The 18,008-nt window shown below is 36.8% G+C and overlaps 1 protein-coding gene across 3 annotated transcripts in view; it reads left to right on the top strand.

Moving 5' to 3' along the window:
• The first annotated feature begins 92 nt into the window (after positions 1–92).
• The window catches only part of NUP88 (nucleoporin 88), a 30,396-nt gene continuing 12,480 nt past the window's right edge, over positions 93–18,008 (top strand). The window contains exons 1-8 of one of the 3 annotated variants that reach the window (XR_013762656.1): positions 93–503; positions 3,098–3,267; positions 3,972–4,097; positions 8,367–8,453; positions 11,788–11,964; positions 15,336–15,522; positions 15,985–16,132; positions 17,891–17,989. Coding sequence is in view for 2 of the 3 variants with exons in the window: in XM_079132434.1 (XP_078988560.1) it covers positions 201–503; positions 3,098–3,267; positions 3,972–4,097; positions 8,367–8,453; positions 11,788–11,964; positions 15,336–15,522; positions 15,985–16,132; positions 17,891–17,989 (1,297 nt within the window). In the remaining variant the exon portion in view is untranslated. The remainder of the gene's footprint in view (positions 504–3,097; positions 3,268–3,971; positions 4,098–8,366; positions 8,454–11,787; positions 11,965–15,335; positions 15,523–15,984; positions 16,133–17,890; positions 17,990–18,008) is intronic. The other 2 variants (XM_079132434.1, XM_079132433.1) reach the window with 2 other exon arrangements.

Below are 18,008 nucleotides of genomic sequence, written 5' to 3'. Positions count from 1 at the left end.
AATGCCAACCTGGCAATTGGCTTTCCCCTGAAAATGCCCTTGCTTGATAGGCTAGTTCTTCTTAGCCCCTCCCCGAGGCCGACGTCCTGTTTCTGGGCTTCCTGCTCGATGATTGGCTGCAGCAGTGGATGACTAGCCGAGGGTAGGCTGCGCTCAGCAGCGGGTCGAGCAACTGGAGCTAGGAAAGCAGTTGGGACAACATGGCGGCTGCCGAGGGGCAGGTGGGCGACGGTGATCTGTGGCAGACCTGGCTTCCTAACCACGTAGTTTTCTTGCGTCTCCGGGAGGGACTGAAAAACCAGAGCTTAGCAGACCCTGAGAAACCGGCTTCTTCATCATCGTCCTCATCGCCGCCTTTGCCGTCGCAATTGCTGACGAGAAACCTGATCTTCGGCCTCGGCAGAGAGCTCTTTCTGTGGGACGGAGAAGGCAGCTCCTTCTTAGTGGTTCGCCTTCGAGGCCTCGGCGGCGGTGGTGAGGAGCCTTCGCATTCCCAGTACCAGGTATGGCCTGGCCATCGTGAACGCGACCCTCGGCCGGGATATGAACTTGTTTTTCTGTTTCGTTCTCACTTCATCTTTTTCATCTTCTGGTGGTTGTGCTATTCCGGGAAAACCCACTTCAAGCAGAAAAGCGCTCCAATCCAGCATGTTTACTGACTTCAACCCTGCCCGACGCTTGCAAGCTGTTCAGGTGCTTGTGTTCTGAGGGTCTGGGAGGAAGACGAGAACGGTGGGATACTTACTAAAATGTCGGTGATAAAAGTGCTCTGAAGAAAACCAGCAGGGTAAAAGGGATAGAGAACGTGTGGTGGAGTTGCTGCTTTTAGCGGGTTGGTTCAGAGAAACCTATTTTATGACTTGCCACTCAAATAGGTATAATCATAACTTTGTCTTGGGTTGTTTTGAGCATTGTCATAGAGTAGATTTGAAAGCAAGTTTCAAGCCTGACATTGAGGAACTCATTTTTAATGATTTCTCCCTTTTAGTAAATTAGGTCATCTCCAAAGATGGAAATTTTTGATAAACCAGTAGTATGTGAAAGTGGGTGTGATCAGGAAGTATGCTAGATTTGCAGTGATCAAACTGTGCTTTGTGTAGATGTTTATTTGTAGAAAATTGATTCTCCTTTTACATTTTAAAAGTAAATGTGGCAACCATTTTAATGAATAACATCTGTTATGTGTCATGGATTAATTCTTTTTGAGAAGTGATTTTAACAAGCTACTACCAATGCTTCTGCAGTTTCATACAAGGTCAAGAGTCTACAATGTACTTACTGTAAAATTTCAGTTAAGAATAATTATTAGATGTTCAGCACCCAGTGTTTTCCTTCTTTTTTTCTTTTTCTTCTTTTTTAAGAGATAGGGGACTTGGCATGTTGCACAGGCTAGCCCTAAATTCCTGTCTCAAATGATCCTCTCTCAGCTTCCCAAGTAGCTGGGACTATAGGTGCATACTATTGTACCTGATTCCAGCACACAGTATTCTGGTAGCATTCTACATTACTATGCAGCATTTTGAACAGTAAACTATTTTAAATTATTTATTTATTGTTTGTCTTCTTTCTAGACTATAAGCACCAAATGGGTGTGGGGTGCCTTACTCATTTTTGTATGCCCAGCACTTGACAGTACCTGTAATATGTAAGCTCTGAGTAAATACTGGTAACCATCTTCAAAACCTTCAGTCCTCTAGAATCTCAAATACTCAAGAGGTTAGAAAGAAAGCAGCTATCATGCATTGAATATTAATAAAAGCATGAGTAGTGACTTTAAAAACAATAACAAAAACCTACATTCTGTGATTGTTACAAATAAACTATTGTGATTGGATATGTAGCAGAAGCAAGATTTCAGGAGAAGCCTCTGGTTTGAGTTACTGTCAAAATCAAGTAGAAAGGTGGGAGTTGAATATAGGGAATAGAAGGAAAGAACCTCTGATGGAAAAAAAAAAGTCAATATGTTTAGAATCAGCAAAGGCAGCTAAAAGACACAGGCTTACAGACATCCATAACAATTAATAGAAATATCATTGTATTTTGGAACAGTCTGATCTAAAAAGATACTGATGTAGGGTGCTTCTCTATACATAAGGAAGACAACACATTGGTAGTCTCATCATTTATAACTGAAAGTGAAAAGAAAATAAAATGGGGAACTAGAACTTATCAGAACCCCCTTAAAATATCACTGTTTCATATTTTCTATAAAGCAGCATTCTTGAAACCATTTTATTGTATTACTTATGATATTTATTAATTCTTCTGAGTTCATTTTTCTATTCATTAAGCATATGTGTGTGTGTATGGATATATATACACACACACACATATATATGTATATATGTACTAGGGGTTGAACCCAGGGGATGCTTAATTACTGAGTCCTATCCTGAGCCCATTTTTATTTTGAGACATGATCTCATAAATTGCACTAAGTATATGAGAGTCCATGATGTGCCACATGTTAAGCTAGAAATACAGAGAAGAGTGGTACATTTCAAGTAATCCATAGTTATGTGAATTCAGCAAGTAAAAAAGTCAGAATTCAGAATAGTGGAATTATCCAGAATGAACTATGGAACTACAGAGAAGATACTTTTATTCCTGCTCACAATATCAGAAATATTTTCTTGCATGGGGAAAAGGTGTAGCCCAGTCTCTGAGAATATTTTAAGTCTTGTTAGCTGACTAAAAAGAAAAATGTTGCTGCAGCAAGAGGAATAGCTGTACAAAGACAAAAAGGCATAATCACAAAGACACATCAAGATTTCCCAGAAATGCAGGTTAATCTGATTGGTGTAAATAACAAGTAGGGAATGATAGAAATTTGAGATTGGAGTTGTAGGTATCGGTTGGTTTTGAAAAATTAGGTGTAATGGTCTTTAATTATCAAAGTTGGAAAAGCTGATGCATTTGTATATCATTTCAGTCTAAATGGCTGAAAATATTTCATCAACCCAAGTGTTGGTACTTACCCAGAATGTGTCATTATCCTGTAATTATAGAAAACTAGAGCATTATGGTGGTTTTAAATATCTACCACATATATCTACATTAAAATTAACTATGTTGACCAGTTTGCTTTAATTTTCAGAGATTGCTTTGCATAAATCCACCTCTGTTTGAAATTTATCAAGTCTTGTTAAGTCCAACTCAACATCATGTAGCACTTATTGGAGTAAAAGGACTTATGGTATTAGAATTACCTAAAAGATGGGGGAAGAATTCTGAATTTGAAGGTGGAAAAGCAACAGTGAATTGTAGGTAAGTTGTATGTCCACTTAGTGTTTTTCTACATAATTTGTAATACATACAGAAAATTGTCCAAGATCAGGGATTCTTAAAAGTGTGGTTATGGTCCCCAGACTGGCTTTCTATGATATGAATGCCTTTTGTATATGTGTGGGTATACTTTTATTCTGCTTGAATTATCACATTGTTGTTTTATTCAAAGTTTGGCTACTCTTTGAATTTGTTAGAAATGAGATTTTTAAAAAGCAGATTTTGTCTAGGAGCCAGAAGTTTGCTCAGATGTTTAGGTTTTATTAATAATTTTTTTCAAAAAATTCAGAAAAGTGAGAATCTGAATGATCTACTGAGAAGAATATAAGGTAGAAACCTATTATTAGCTCTATAAAATATAAGGGAAATCCATTTGAACTGTATATTTTCAAGATCTGTTTCCTAAATTTCAAAATAATGATAGTATCTGCCCTTGCAGTTTCCTTACAAGTGTTAGTAAAAAGATCAGGTACTGTATTGAAAAATGTAAAGCACTGATAAAATATGCTATAACTGAGAAAATATTTTCATTTAAATTCTGCGATATTGATTGGATAAGTACTTTGAATGTTCTCTCAGCAAGATTTAACAAAAATTTGAAGAAAAGAAAAGCAGTGAATATTAAAATAGATTTTTGTTTCATCCAAGTTCTATGAAATTTTTTGGAAAATTGTTCTTTATTTTAGTACCACTCCAATTGCTGAGAGATTTTTCACCAGTTCTACCTCTCTGACTCTAAAGCATGCTGCCTGGTATCCAAGTGAAATGCTGGATCCCCACATAGTGCTGTTAACATCAGACAATTTAATAAGGTAAATTTTCTTTTTACCTCTCTTGTCTTTGCAAATGTGAAGGCTGTGTTCCACTTTGCTCATTCACAGCTCAGGTTCACAACCAAATGAGTCACTGGATGTTGGAATGCTTTTATTTGATGGCTGTTGTGACCCATTCTCATTCATAAGATTTGCCAAACTGCCTGCCCTAAGTTACATGCTTTAATTTTTGCTGTTCCTTCTCAACTAGTCTTTCTGCCTCCAGTATGTCTTTTCCTAGTCCCTCCTATTAGTACTGTTCCCCAAACTTTTCATTATGTCACCCTATGGTGATAGTGTAGCATAGGGGAAAAAGAATATAAGTAGAGATGAGAAATTTGAATCCTTCCTCCACAGTCACTTCTGTCATCTGTCATCTGAGATCTTGAACTTCTTTGGGGGGCAAAGGGGCTTAGTTTCTAATTTGTAAAAAGAGCAGATTTGATAATTTCTAAAGCCCTTTCCAAGCTTTATATTCTGTGATTAAATGCTCTGTCCCCACTCAGTTAACTTTCTGGATGTGCCTTTGGTAAAAAGTTTATCAGGAGCACTCAACTAACCAGAGGTATTATTTTTATCTAATCACTGCTTTTATCTGTGCTCTACCAAATCTTGCTTCCCTGCTGAATGGTTGACCCCCTTAATAGCATTTTATACAGATTCCTTAGCCTTCTGGTTACTTATAATTATTAAAACTTAGTATGTCCCATTTAAAGCTCTGCTGTCAAGTCAGTTTTCAAAACCATCATCCTGGGCCTTTATAGGTCAGACTTATATCTTGAGGGACCTGAAACGAATGGATAGGTTGTGTGCTCCTCTTTTCATAATTTCTTTCGATCCCAGCACTTTGTGCTACAGAGTGAAGTGTAGGGATTGAGGCTGCCTCCTCTTTCTTCTGACTCTTAACTTCTTCAGAGTACAGATAGAGAGGGGAATAGGTGAGACAGAGATCTTACCTAACTGTTTGCCTGTCAGGAAAGGGGAGGTATTCTGATCTTGATTTAATCTATTATATCTGCTGCTTATTACCTCTGTTGATGTGGTAATCTCTGCACAGATGGTGTGTGTGTGTGTGTTTGTGTGTGTTTGGGACCCAGTGTTTAAGTGTTAGCTCCTTCCATTACTGAGGAACTCTTTCTCCCGTTGACTCCTGTCAGCTATTCATGCCCTAAACCCTCTCTAAAGATGGAGAGAGGAGATGGAGTGTTTGCAAACATGATGTCTCCTGTGCCTTTTTACTTGCTGTGGTCTTTCATATGGAGCCAAGTTCTCTTCTCTGCCTTCCAAGAGCTGCAGAAAACTGGATGCACTATACCATTGTCCTTTCTTAGGCTATTCTAACATATCTTCTTTAGAACTTTCCAGATAAGGGGTTGGGGTTGTGACTCAGTGGTCAAGCACTTGCCTAGCACTGAGTTCAATTCCCAGCACCACATATAAATAAATAAAAAATGAAGGTTCATCAACAATTTAAAAAATATTTAAAAAAAAGAAATTTCCAGATAAATAGATACTTAAAGTATATGCATACTTTTAGACCCTTGGGTATGACAAGATTCATCCAAGAATTTCCTTGGTGGCTTAAAGATTTCTGCAACACACCTTGCATTCAGGTAGGAATAGAGGTACCATTCTCCCTTATTACAGGTACCTCCAAATCTGCCTGGTTCTTCTCCAAAGAGTCTTCCCTGCTTACCCATTTGGCTTTGGAGTTGAGTAAAGAAAGAGGGGAAGGTAAACTGCCCCATTACAGCATCATTCTGTAATCCCAAGGATTCTTAGACACCCTTTCCTCTTAATCTTCTTTTTATATGCTGGAAAAACAAATGGTAGTGAGATAGTATAGGTCAAGTCCTTACTTCCTCATGTTAAGCTCTGAAAGAGGTACCTGGTCACATTTCTTTTTCTTTTTTAGATACTAGGGAATTGAACCCAGCCAAGGGTGCTTTACCACTGAACCACATCCCCAGCCCTTTTTATTTTTTAAGTCAGGGTCTCATTAAATTGTTTAGGGCCTTGCTTAGTTGCTGAGGCCGACCTTGAACTTATGATCCTCCTGCCTCAGCCTCCCAGGATTACAGGCCTGTACCACCACACCCGGTCCTATATATATATTTTTTTCTTCCTCCCTCCCTTCCTCTCTCCCTCCCTCCCTCCCTCCAGGGATGCTTTACCCATCCCTTTTTATTTTTAGAAAGAGGACCTTGTTAAATTGTTGCAGTTAGTCTTGCTTACCACATCCCCATCCCTTTTTATTTTTAGAACAGAGGACCTTGTTAAGTTGTTGCAGTTAGTCTTGAACTTGGAATCCTCTTCCCTCACCCTCCAGAGTGTCTGGGACTACCCTACCTGGTTGGCCCTAAATATTGAAGATTCTTTTTAAAATATGGGTTATTTAGTAGTTCTCATTCCCTAAACTTTGGACAGAAAGAACTTTGAGGACAAAAGGAAATTCCCACTCATTGCTCATGAGAAACTATTGTTCTCCAACAAAGTATTGCTGTCTAGTATTACTGTGTCTTTTGAAGTCAGTGATGCTTGTAGGAATCTAGGAAGACCATAGTAAATGTGCATTCATTTAGATCAATTTGTCATTACAAGTATTAAGTACTTATGACATTTTATTGATAATGGAGTAAACCAAGTTTAAAAATTCTTGGTGGAAAAAGATAAGTGACCAATTTGGTGCAGACTTTATGGGGACTTTTTAAAAATAGTTTCCCCTTTAACAATAGCCATATATGCTGTGAAGTATGTTACCTATTTTTATTTGGTTGGTTTTTGTACTGGGGAATTTAATCCAGGGGCACCACTGATTAGCGCTTTTTTATTTTTATTTCAAGATAGGGTCTCACTAAGTTGCTGAGATTGACCTTGAACTTGCTATCCTCCTGCCTCATCCTCCTGAGTTGCTGGAGTTACAGACATGTGCCACCCCACTGGTTAAATTACTTTCATTAAAATGATTTTGGGGGAAAAATTTTTTTTTTACTTTTATACTTTTCCTTTGAGAAAATAGGGATGACATGATATGGTGCCTTCATATAACAAAACACATATAGATTGCAGGCTAAATGTTATTCACTTTGCTGGGCATTTGGGATTTAAAGAAGAGTAAGATATGTTTCCTTTAGGTGTCTAATAGAGACATAATTATAACTGAAGAGAAGCTAGTAGGCTTGGGGGAAATAATGAGATGATTAAGCAAAGAGTACAGATGCAGGCTCAGGATGGAAAACATGAAGTACAATGGTATAGGCTTCTAAAGAATTTTGACTCAGCCTGGACACTTATAATCTAACTGACTTGGGAGGCTAAGGCAGGAGAATTGCAAGTTTGAGGCCAGCCTGGGCAACTTAGAAAGACCCTGTCCCAAAAAAAGAAAAGGGCTGGGAATATAGCTTAGTGGTAGATACCCCTGAGTTCAATCCCCATTGCCAGGAAAAAACTTTTTTTTTTTTTTTTTGGTAAGGGAGAGGGGGACACAGCTCATGGTGGAGCATTTGCTTAGCATCATACTCAAGGTACCAGCACTGAAAATAAAAAAGAAGAAATATTGATACAAATAGAGAACATTACTTCAGATCCTAAGGAAACTTCCCTCTCATATAAAGAACAAAGGAAGCAGGGTTCTTTGGCAAAGAAGTGGTTAACCAATGATGTCCCATCATTCTATATATAGAACACCCATAAAACTTAAAGCAAAAAATATACCACTTATGGTTACCTTGAAATATTATGTTTTTGGAGTTCTATTCTTTTGAGAAAAGTAATAGGGGAATAATTAGAATATTTGAAAATACGTGTATTTCACACATATAAGAAAAATATATTCCTTACATATATGAAAAAATATATAAAGGATATATGAGCTCTGGATCATGATTGCCAACCCATTTTAATGCACTTTTGTCAATTTCACTGAACTATTTGGAAAACTGAAAACTTGGGATTTATGGGTTTTAATAATTGGTAGGAAAATTCTCAAGTAAAAACGGATTGGTGGAGAGGAAAATACAATTTTAGGAAATGAATTTGCCGGGGGGTACTGGGGTTTGACCTCAGGGTCACTCAACCAATGAGCCACATTCCCAGCCCTATTTTATTTAGAGACAGGGTCGCACTGAGTTGCTTATTGCTGAGGCTGGCTTTGAACTTGAGGTCCTCCCGCATCAGCTTCCCAAACTGCTGGGATTACAGGTGTGCACTATGGCACCTGGCAGAAATGAAGAATTTTAAGTGCTTGTTTTCTTCTCTTTTGATTGTTAGAATTTATTCTCTACGTGAGCCACAGACGCCTACTAAGGTGATTATACTTTCAGAAGCAGAAGAGGAGAGTCTAATACTCAATAAAGGGTATGTTTTTATTTGTGTCATGAAATGTTTGTTCAGTTGTTTACTGAGATTATAAATGCAGTTTTAAGAAATTTCAAGATTCTCCAGATGTGACTTTGCATGCTTTTGATAATGTGAGAAGTAATCAAAGGTAGGCAATGTAAATAGGTAACAAAAGTTGTCTGGAAGCGGGCGATTAGCTTGGCCTATAGAGCGCTTGCCGAGCGTGTGCATGGGCCCAGGTTCGAATCCCCAGCACCTCAGAAGAAAGCAAAAAAATGAAAAGAAGTTGCCAATCTGAATGTCATTGTAACATTGTTTTCTTTTTAATAAACTTCCAAAATGAGTGCAGAAACATATTTTCCTGTTGCAAATTGATGAGAATACATTATAAAATAATGACAAAATTATGAAAAGTGAGTAAGCTGGAGACCTACTTAAACTCTTTGATTCTTCCATGATCTTAGCTTCTTTTCATGTTTTCTTACCAACTACTGAATCAAGTTCCTTTCTACTATGACTACTTACAGAGTGACTGAACTCACAAACCTCTGGCCTCCTGATCATTTTTCTGTGATCACACAATAGCAATATTTCTGAAATTCCATGTCTCTGTGATGGTCATATCTAATAGTTTTATTTTGTTTTTGTTATTCTTTTATTCCTTCAACATTCTATATATAGTTACTGTATATTTGACAGTTTCGGTATCTGAAGTCCTTGTTGGGTAGAGGAAATACTGTAATCTGTTCTTTCCTCAATTGCAGTCATGTTGCTTTTCTTATTGCCTATCACTGTGAACTTATATATACTTGGTCCTAATATTTGGGAATATTGAGAGTCTAAATTGGGGATATGTTCCTCCCAAAAAGATTTACAACTGTTTCTGCTAGGAGCCAGGGGTTGCTACTAACCTGAGACCATTTTTAATTCTCTTTGATGGTCTCAGAACTGAAAATTTCAGTTACATGATTGAATGTTTTATAGCACTAGCTTAAATTCCAGTGCATCCATCTCCACATTGGCAAATACCTGCCTCTGGGGTTGATCCTGTTCCTGTATCAGGACATTGTCTTCTGCAACATGCTTCCATGCTGACCAACTTTCTTTGGGGAGACACATGATCTAGATAAAAAGCAGTAGAGTACATGCAATGTTGTCAAGAGATTTGGCCCTGGTATCAACCCACCAACCCTCACCAGCTGTGACTTCTGGGCAAGTATTCCAATTGCCTCAAGCCTCATTTTCACGACTATATTCCATGAGTATAAAAAATTTTACTGGTTGTTTTTTAGGTTATTGTACAGAATAAAATGAGATGCATAAAGAATTGCTTAGCTCCTGGGTATGTACCTGAAGGAAATAAAGTCAGCATATGAAAGAGATACCTACATACTTATCTTTATTCATCACTATTCACAATATCAAAGCTATGGAATCAGCCTAGGTGCTTGTCAGCAGATGAATGGGTAAAGAAAATATGATATGTGCACATATATGCACAATAAAATATTATTTTGCCACAAAGGAGGAGAAATCCTGTCATTTGTAGAAAAACAGTTGGAACTGAGGTCATTGTGTTAAGCAAAATGAGCCAGACACAGAAATATAAGTATTGCATGTTTCCTCTCATATATGGAAACAAACAAAAAAGATGTCCTTAATATAGAAGAGAAACCATTAGGCAAAGGGTAAGTAAGAAAGAAGAGAGCTGGCATCATGGGGCACACCAGTAATCCCAGCGACTTGGGAGGCTGAGGCTGATTATGAGTTTAAAGCCAGCCTCAGCAATGGCAAGGTGGTAAGCAACTCAGTAAGACCCTGTCTCTAAATAAAATACAAAATAAAGCTGGAAATGTGGCTCAGTAGTTGAGTGCCCCTGAGTTCAAACACTGGTACCAAAAAAAAAGAGAGAGAAGGGAGAGTTACTGAGGGAAAAAGGGAGGGTGGCTACAATGAAAGCACAATATTGTGTAAGTGGGGAAGTGTCACCGTGAAACCCATGAATTTGTATAATTAATATGAGTTAATATTTATAATAGAAAAGTACTTGGCATGGGGCTTGCATAGACTAAGTATTCATTCATTGATACCTAATGTCATTAGATATATTACAGTATTTATTAAGCATCAATTAAGTTTCAATGGCTTGGGATTCATTTGAGTATCATTAAATTAACTTCTCTGTTTGTTCCCATTCCTTATCTTGATTTTTTAGTTTAACTCTGCTTTTATTCTATGATTTGGAGAGATGTTACTTATAATACCTTCCAATGATGTTGATTCTCTAAACTTTGTGAAATTGTGATTTTATTTTAACCATATTTATTAACTTTTTATAGATTTATAATCTTTGCATAACTTATTCTACTATACTATAAAATATAAAAGCAGCATAATTTTTGTCCTTCCTGATTATACAGGTAATGTATCTATTGTAGAAAATTGGGGAAAACAGAGAAAAGTATTAGGAAGAAAATGGAAATCTTTTGTAATCTCCTATTGCCTACCTTCAATATAGCTGCCAAAATGATGCTTTTGCTTTAATACAGTTACTTCACTTCCTTGCTCTCCACACCTCATTGATTTCCCAGAATCTACCAAGACTTGTAAGCCTGTCACCTGACTCCCTCTTCAGCTTCATTCCTCCCACTGTGCCCTAGCTTTCAGAGCTCCAGCCACCTTGTCCTCTTTGACATTCCTCAGATACCAAGCACCTTCCACCTAAGACCTCTGGCATTTATTCTTCTTCCACCTTAATTGTTCCTTCTCCAGATAACCACAGATCCTTCAGATCTTTGCTCAAATATCACCTATCAGAGTCCTTCCCAACTACCTAGCCTAATGTTGCACCTCCATCAGTATCCCTCTTGCCCTACTTTATTTTCATTCATAACAACATTTTCTGAATTTATATTATGTTTATTTCTTTCCTGTTTATTATACATCTCTCACCAGATGGCAGGACCTTTAATTTTGCTGGTGTATTCCCAGAACCTAGAACAGTATCTGGCACAGAGCAGGTGGTTAGTAAGCATTTGTGGAATTAATAAATCCTGCTTCTTGGAGACAGTTATCCATGTTTTTATGTGTATTTGTACATGTGTGCATGAATACGTTTTTGTTATTTGTATATCTATATTTAAACCATCTAAAATTAAAGTAGCACCAAATAATTTTATGACCTTTTTTCACTTAATTTTATGAAAATTTTCGAGTGTTAATGACATTATTCATAATCATAATTTTTTGTGTTTTTACTCCATTAAGTCTAAATTCCATACATACCTACCTCCTGTTAGTGGAGATTTTTTGTTTTTGTTTTCAACAAGTTGGCTTTCAAATTTCTTTGCAGAAGGGCATATACCGCATCTCTAGGTGAGACAGCAGTTGCATTTGACTTTGGACCATTGGCAGCAGTTCCAAAGAATATAGTTGGACAAAAAGGCAAAGATGAAGTAGTGGCATACCCACTGTACATCTTATATGAGAATGGGGAGACTTTCCTTACATATGTCAGTCTGTTACATGGGTAAGTTGGGGTGGTAACCCATATGAAATGAAAACTCAAGCTTGATTGTCATGATTAGACCTGAGAATCCACATTTCTGAGTTTGTGGAAGTGAACTGCTTTTAGATGCTTGCTTTGCACATTTTGGAGAAAGAGTTGGTACAGATCATTTGACCTTTCAGTTCCTCATTATTTGAATAAGCTCTGTAGTTTAAGATAGGACACAATTTGCTTGTGTTTAAAAGGCTATTTAACTGAAAAGATATTGTGGTTTATCTTATATGAACAAGGCACTATGGAAATGATTAGATATAATCTGGTGTCTTTTTTTCCCTTTCATGGAGAAAAAGATATACATATACATGAAGAGGTAATTACCCATACCACATTACTGGGACACAGTAAGAACCCAGAGCAAGGAGAGATCATTCTGACTGGAGAAATTAAGAAATTTTTCATAGAGAAAGACTGATGTCATGTGGGACTTCGTCTCATGCAGAATTAAATGAAGCACCAAGGAAGAGTAAAACTATTTCCATCATAAGGGCAGTATAAAGTAGAGTGTGAAAACAAGTTACATGTTTCATTCAAGGGTCAATGATTAGACATCTTGGCCTAGAGCAAAAGATTCATGGAAAGAATGAAACTGTTGCAAAATTGAGTTTGTGTTCTAGGAAAAAAGAATTTGAACTATGGTGGTGGTAGATTAAAGGCGGAAATGAAGCATAATAGATACTACAGAGGAATGATCAATAAGTATTAGTTACTGTTTGGATAAGGAAATGAGCCATTAACAGAAATACTGAGGTCAGGAAAGGCAACTATTTTCAGGGGAAGATTTCTTATTATAAATGTGAGATAGCATTGAATTAATAAAGTAAAAATATTCTATGAATGCTTAGAAAACACAGGATGTTGATAGACAATTGAGAGGATGTGAAAATCATCTGTCAGGTTGAGAGAGTAAATGGGATAAGATATGGGGAATGTTTGTAACCAGAGGCAAATGGGCAAGGGCTGACCATTTATCAGTCAACTTGACATATTTATTCAGGGTGCACCTTGTGGCAGAAGATGGAAATACAAGTTTGAAGGCAAGGTCCCTGCTGTATGATTCCTTGTCAACAAAAGGGCATTCAATTAAACCAATAACTGTAGTACAGTGTAATGTGCTTAGGTCATCACGGGTTGTTACAAGCATCTAATGAAGTAAATACTAAGGCCTATTATTTTAGGCCTATTACTTTTAGGAAATAGTAATACAAAAGCTTGAACTTGGAGGATTTAATTGACAGAAATGGAAGCTGAAGTAATTCCAGGAAAGAGAAGAGGGAGTACCAAATGATTAGAAAGACAAAAGAGTTTGATGTTGCAGAATGGTGGAGATTTACTCTGTAGTACATTCCCTTGGCAGAAATGTTCTCTACCTTTCACATGTTTTACTTGGGAGGGTTTTTGTGGTGTTTTTGTTTTTTTGCAGTGCTAGAGATTAAACTCACAGTCTTATGCATGCTAGGCAAGCACTCTACCACTGAGTTACAGCTCCACCCCATTTTGGGAGGATTTTGTGGTGACATCATCATCCTTACCCTTCTTCTCCTTACTGTTTGGCCCTCATTTGTCCCCATCATGATCTACCTAGTAGTATTAGTCCCAAACTGATGGCCGTCTACATCCTCTTGCATCTAATTGTCCCAAAGTTTTATTGATTTTATAGAAGTTTCTGAAATGTGTACATCCATATCACCATTCTTTTGTTCCTGCTCCAGATGTTCACCTTCTGCCTAGATCATATTCTCTTAGTTTCCTTTAATCCAAATTTGAACCCTTTTTGTCCTCCTCAGTGCTACCAGATGATGTTTATAAAATGAAGCTCTGTCACTCCTGACTTACATCTCTGGTGATACACTCACCTAGGAGATAAACTCTGAATAATTTAACATGGCATGCATGTTAAATCATACTCTCTGCTTCATAAACCAATTCTGGATATCTGTCTAGCTACTTTTCTGTTGCTTTAGACCTTGTACTTTGCTTCTTATCATAGTAAGCTAAGGTTCCTTCCTATTAGTTCCTTGTCTTTTGTGCTTCCAGAACTTTGTATAAACTGCTTCCCAGCTTGGAATCCCCACCCCCCAAAATAATTTGCTTCCCATTTTTTATATTTTTTTTTAACCTGCCTCATGTCTTTGTATCTTTTTGTTATTCTGTTGTACCCAATATATCCTTTTTTTGTTACAATTATTACATGGTGAAGTAATTGTGGTTAATTGTCTGCTTTCCCAACTCAATCATCAGTTCATTGGGTGTATCATCTAGGACTCTAATTAAATAAAACATATGCATCCAAAGCCCTGAAGAGAAGCTGCATCTCAGAAGAAAAGATGTGGAAGTCATTAGAATACAGGGGTAGTTAAAATAATATGCTACCATGTAAATGTGTATTTTGAAAATAGACCACTGGAGTACACCAATATTAAGAGACAGAAATTAAAAAAGGACATTAGAAGGCCAGGAATGTAGCTTTTTGGTAGAGAGCTTACCTAGCATGCACAAGGCCCTGCAAAAACAAAAACAAAAACAAAAAAACAAGAAGAAATTGTTAGAGGGTGTTAAGATATCAAGCAGCAATACTTGTTAACCAAAGTTAATGTAGCAGAACATCACATTAAGCCTTTTGGATTAGAGAATCCAAAAGGATGAGAATCATATGGATAATCTTTGCCAGAGTAGTTTCAATGGACTAGTGAAAAGGTTAACCATAGGAAATTCAGGGCAAAACCTTTCAACCTCTGCATTATTGGCATTTTGTTCTGAATAATTCTTGGTTGTGGGATATGGGTGGTGCCCAGCAATAATTCCAACTACTTAGAAGGCTGAACAGGACAGCAAGTTTGACCTAGCCTGGACAACTTAGCAAGTACCAGTCTCAAAAAAAAAAAAAAAGAAAAAGAAAAAAAAAAAAGGCCTGGAGATGTAGCTCTGGTAAAATGCCCCCTGGGTTCAATTCCAAGTACCAAGGGAAAAGAAAAAAGTGAATAGTCCTTTTTTGGGGGGATGGGGGAGGCAGGCTTTCCTGTGGAGGAATGTCTAGCACCATCTCTGGCTTCTACCTACTAGATACTAGTTTCACACACACAGACCCCTGTTGTGACAACCCAGAATGCTTTCAGATATTAACAGTGTCCCCCTCAAGGGCAAAATCAGCTGTGGCTGAAAACCACCACCAAAATGTTGGAAGGAAAGTGAAAAAGTGGAGACATTAGGAATACTTTATATTGGTAATGAGAGTTTAATACCTAGAGGAAGACTAAGTCAAAGAATGGCTTTAGGGCATGGGCATGGCTATCTTGTGTCAAAATTTCATAAACATGTTTTTATTCTTTCTTTAGCCCTGGGAATATTGGAAAGCTGTTGGGTCCACTGCCCATGCATCCTGCAGCTGAAGATAACTATGGTTATGATGCTTGTGCTATACTTTGCTTACCCTGTGTCCCCAACATCTTAGTGATTGCTACTGAATCAGGAATGCTATATCACTGTGTTGTGCTAGAGGGGGAAGAAGAAGATGACCAAACAGTAAGTGCAGGCTAGTATTGGTCTGTTTCAGATTTTTAACATCAGCTATAGTTCTTGGTCCAATATGAATATTTAATGAAGAATTTTAGCTTATATCTGATACTTTGGAAATTAAACACAAGTAACTGAAGCACACTTAAAAATCTAGATGGCTAGAAGTTAGGTTGCACCAAGTTGATCCACCAGTTTGCCTATTTCTTTTTCTGACCTCTGTATTGTAGCCCCTGGTAGCAAATAAAGGAACCTTTCAATCACTCAACTGGCTTTTCTATAGACTTATTAACATAATCTTCCTAAAGGAGGAGACTTCTTTCACTCAAGAACAACAACACACTGTTAAGATAGGGGATGGAATTAAGAAGAATTTGAAAGCATTGTTTGACCTAGCTTTTTCCTCCTGTTTTTAATTGTGTGTATTTTCAAATGAACATGCAGTTTCAAAATTATAATACTTCTTTACAGTCAGAAAAGTCCTGGGATTCCAGGGCTGACTTCATTCCTTCTCTATATGTGTTTGAATGTGTTGAACTGGAACTTGCCCTAAAACTGGCATCTGGAGAGGATGATCCCTTTGATTCTGACTTTTCATGTCCAATTAAACTTCACAGAGGTAAGTTATTCACTAAATTTAGCTCTTTTATTCCATTTTATTTATACTAAAACAGTCACTGGCTGTTACCATATAATTTGTTTTGTGGTTCCAGTCTTTAACAAAGTTAACTGGGTTCTTTTTTACCTTTTATTTACTACATAGTATACTTTCTGTCTAGTGAATATCAAACAAATTTCTCAAGTTTTAAGATAGTGGTCTTCAAACTGGATTCACTCAGATGTGTAATAGTGACTTTTTCCTACCCCTATAAAAAGTAGATTTCATGGTCAATGGTAGGATGCAGGGGAATGATACTGGCCATATAACATTGTTAGAGTGTGTGCATGTACAAATATGTAACAACAAATCCCATCCTTATGTACAAACTATAATGCACCAATAAAAAAAAATGTGGAAAGAGAAAAAAAAGTGTTACGCAGAACTCCAGTATATAAAACAAAAATAATGTAACATTACTGTAAATTCAACATTAAGGAAGTAAAGCTATTAATAGGAAATTTTAATTTAGATGCTTATGGATTATTGTTGCCATCTTATCAAATTTACTATGTACATTATTTGTATATTTTGTTTTATTTCAATATTTTAAAATTCTTAACCATAGAGATAAATAGCTATAAATGATAACATATTCAGGAGCTCATCTTTTAGTCTCAGGATTGTCTTTTTTTCAGTATTTATTTTTAGTTGTAGATGGATACAATACCTTTATTTTTTATTTATTTATCTTATCTGGTGCTGAGGATCCACCCCAGGGCCTCACATTCTAGGCAAGTGCTCTACCACTGAGCTACAATCCCAGCCCTCAGGATTGTCTTAACTGATATGTAGGCTCAGAAGGAAGTTCAGAAATTTTTGTTTCAAAGCCAGTTAATTATAAAATTATGTAACAGGGCTGGGGATATAGCTCAGTTGGTAGAGTGCTAGCCTTGCATGCACAAGGCCCTGGGTTCAACCGCCAGCACCGCCAAAAAAAAAAAAAATTATGTAACAACTGCTCCCATTTCTTGGTGTAATATAAATAATTATCAAAAAGAATCCAAAACTGAAAATAAACTTTGGACTTATCTATAAATCAACATTATGAATATACATAAAACTTGGCTTCTTGTTTGATGCCTAACTTACTACATATGACAGAACTACTATTCACTGAGTGGTTATCCTGAAGTCTTTTCAGTCTCTGTGCTGTAGGAGAGCACTTACTTCAACAAGTTCATGTAAGTAGATGTGTGCAAGCATAAGTTTTCTACTTATGCTACCATTCTTAATCACCATTTTATCTTGAAGAACTTGAAATAAATGTATAAGTAAACCAAAAGCATAAATGAGTTATCTGACAAGTGTTCATGCTTTGGTGAATTTCATTTTGTTATTTTCTAAAAAAATAACATTTGGATTTTATTATAATTTTTACTTAAAATATATTTGAAAATTAAATATAAAAATTTTAGGGGCTATGGTTGTGGCTCAGTGATAGAGCACTTGCCTGGCATGTGTGAGGCACTGGGTTCAATTCTCAGCACCACATGGTAATAAATAAATAAAAATAAAGGTTCATCCACAACCCCCCCCAAAAAAAAAAAAAAAAAAAAAAATATATATATATAAAGTTAAATTTCAAAACCCCTTGACATAGTGCCACAGTATGAAATGAAATTCATATAGACTTCCATCAACAAATGTAGAATACTAGGGTAAATTATTTCAGTTTTCTAATGGCTACCTTTATGTCATTAATGAGTCTATTTACAGACCCCAAGTGTCCATCAAGATATCACTGTACTCATGAAGCTGGTGTACACAGTGTTGGGTTAACCTGGATTCATAAACTCCATAAGTTTCTTGGATCAGGTGAGTTTACCAACTTTCT

Source organism: Sciurus vulgaris (assembly GCF_902686455.1).
Source record: "Sciurus vulgaris genome assembly, chromosome: 3".
Lineage (NCBI taxonomy): Eukaryota > Metazoa > Chordata > Mammalia > Rodentia > Sciuridae > Sciurus > Sciurus vulgaris.
Note: the sequence above shows the minus strand (reverse complement) of the source record. Positions and strands in the feature narration are given on the sequence as shown.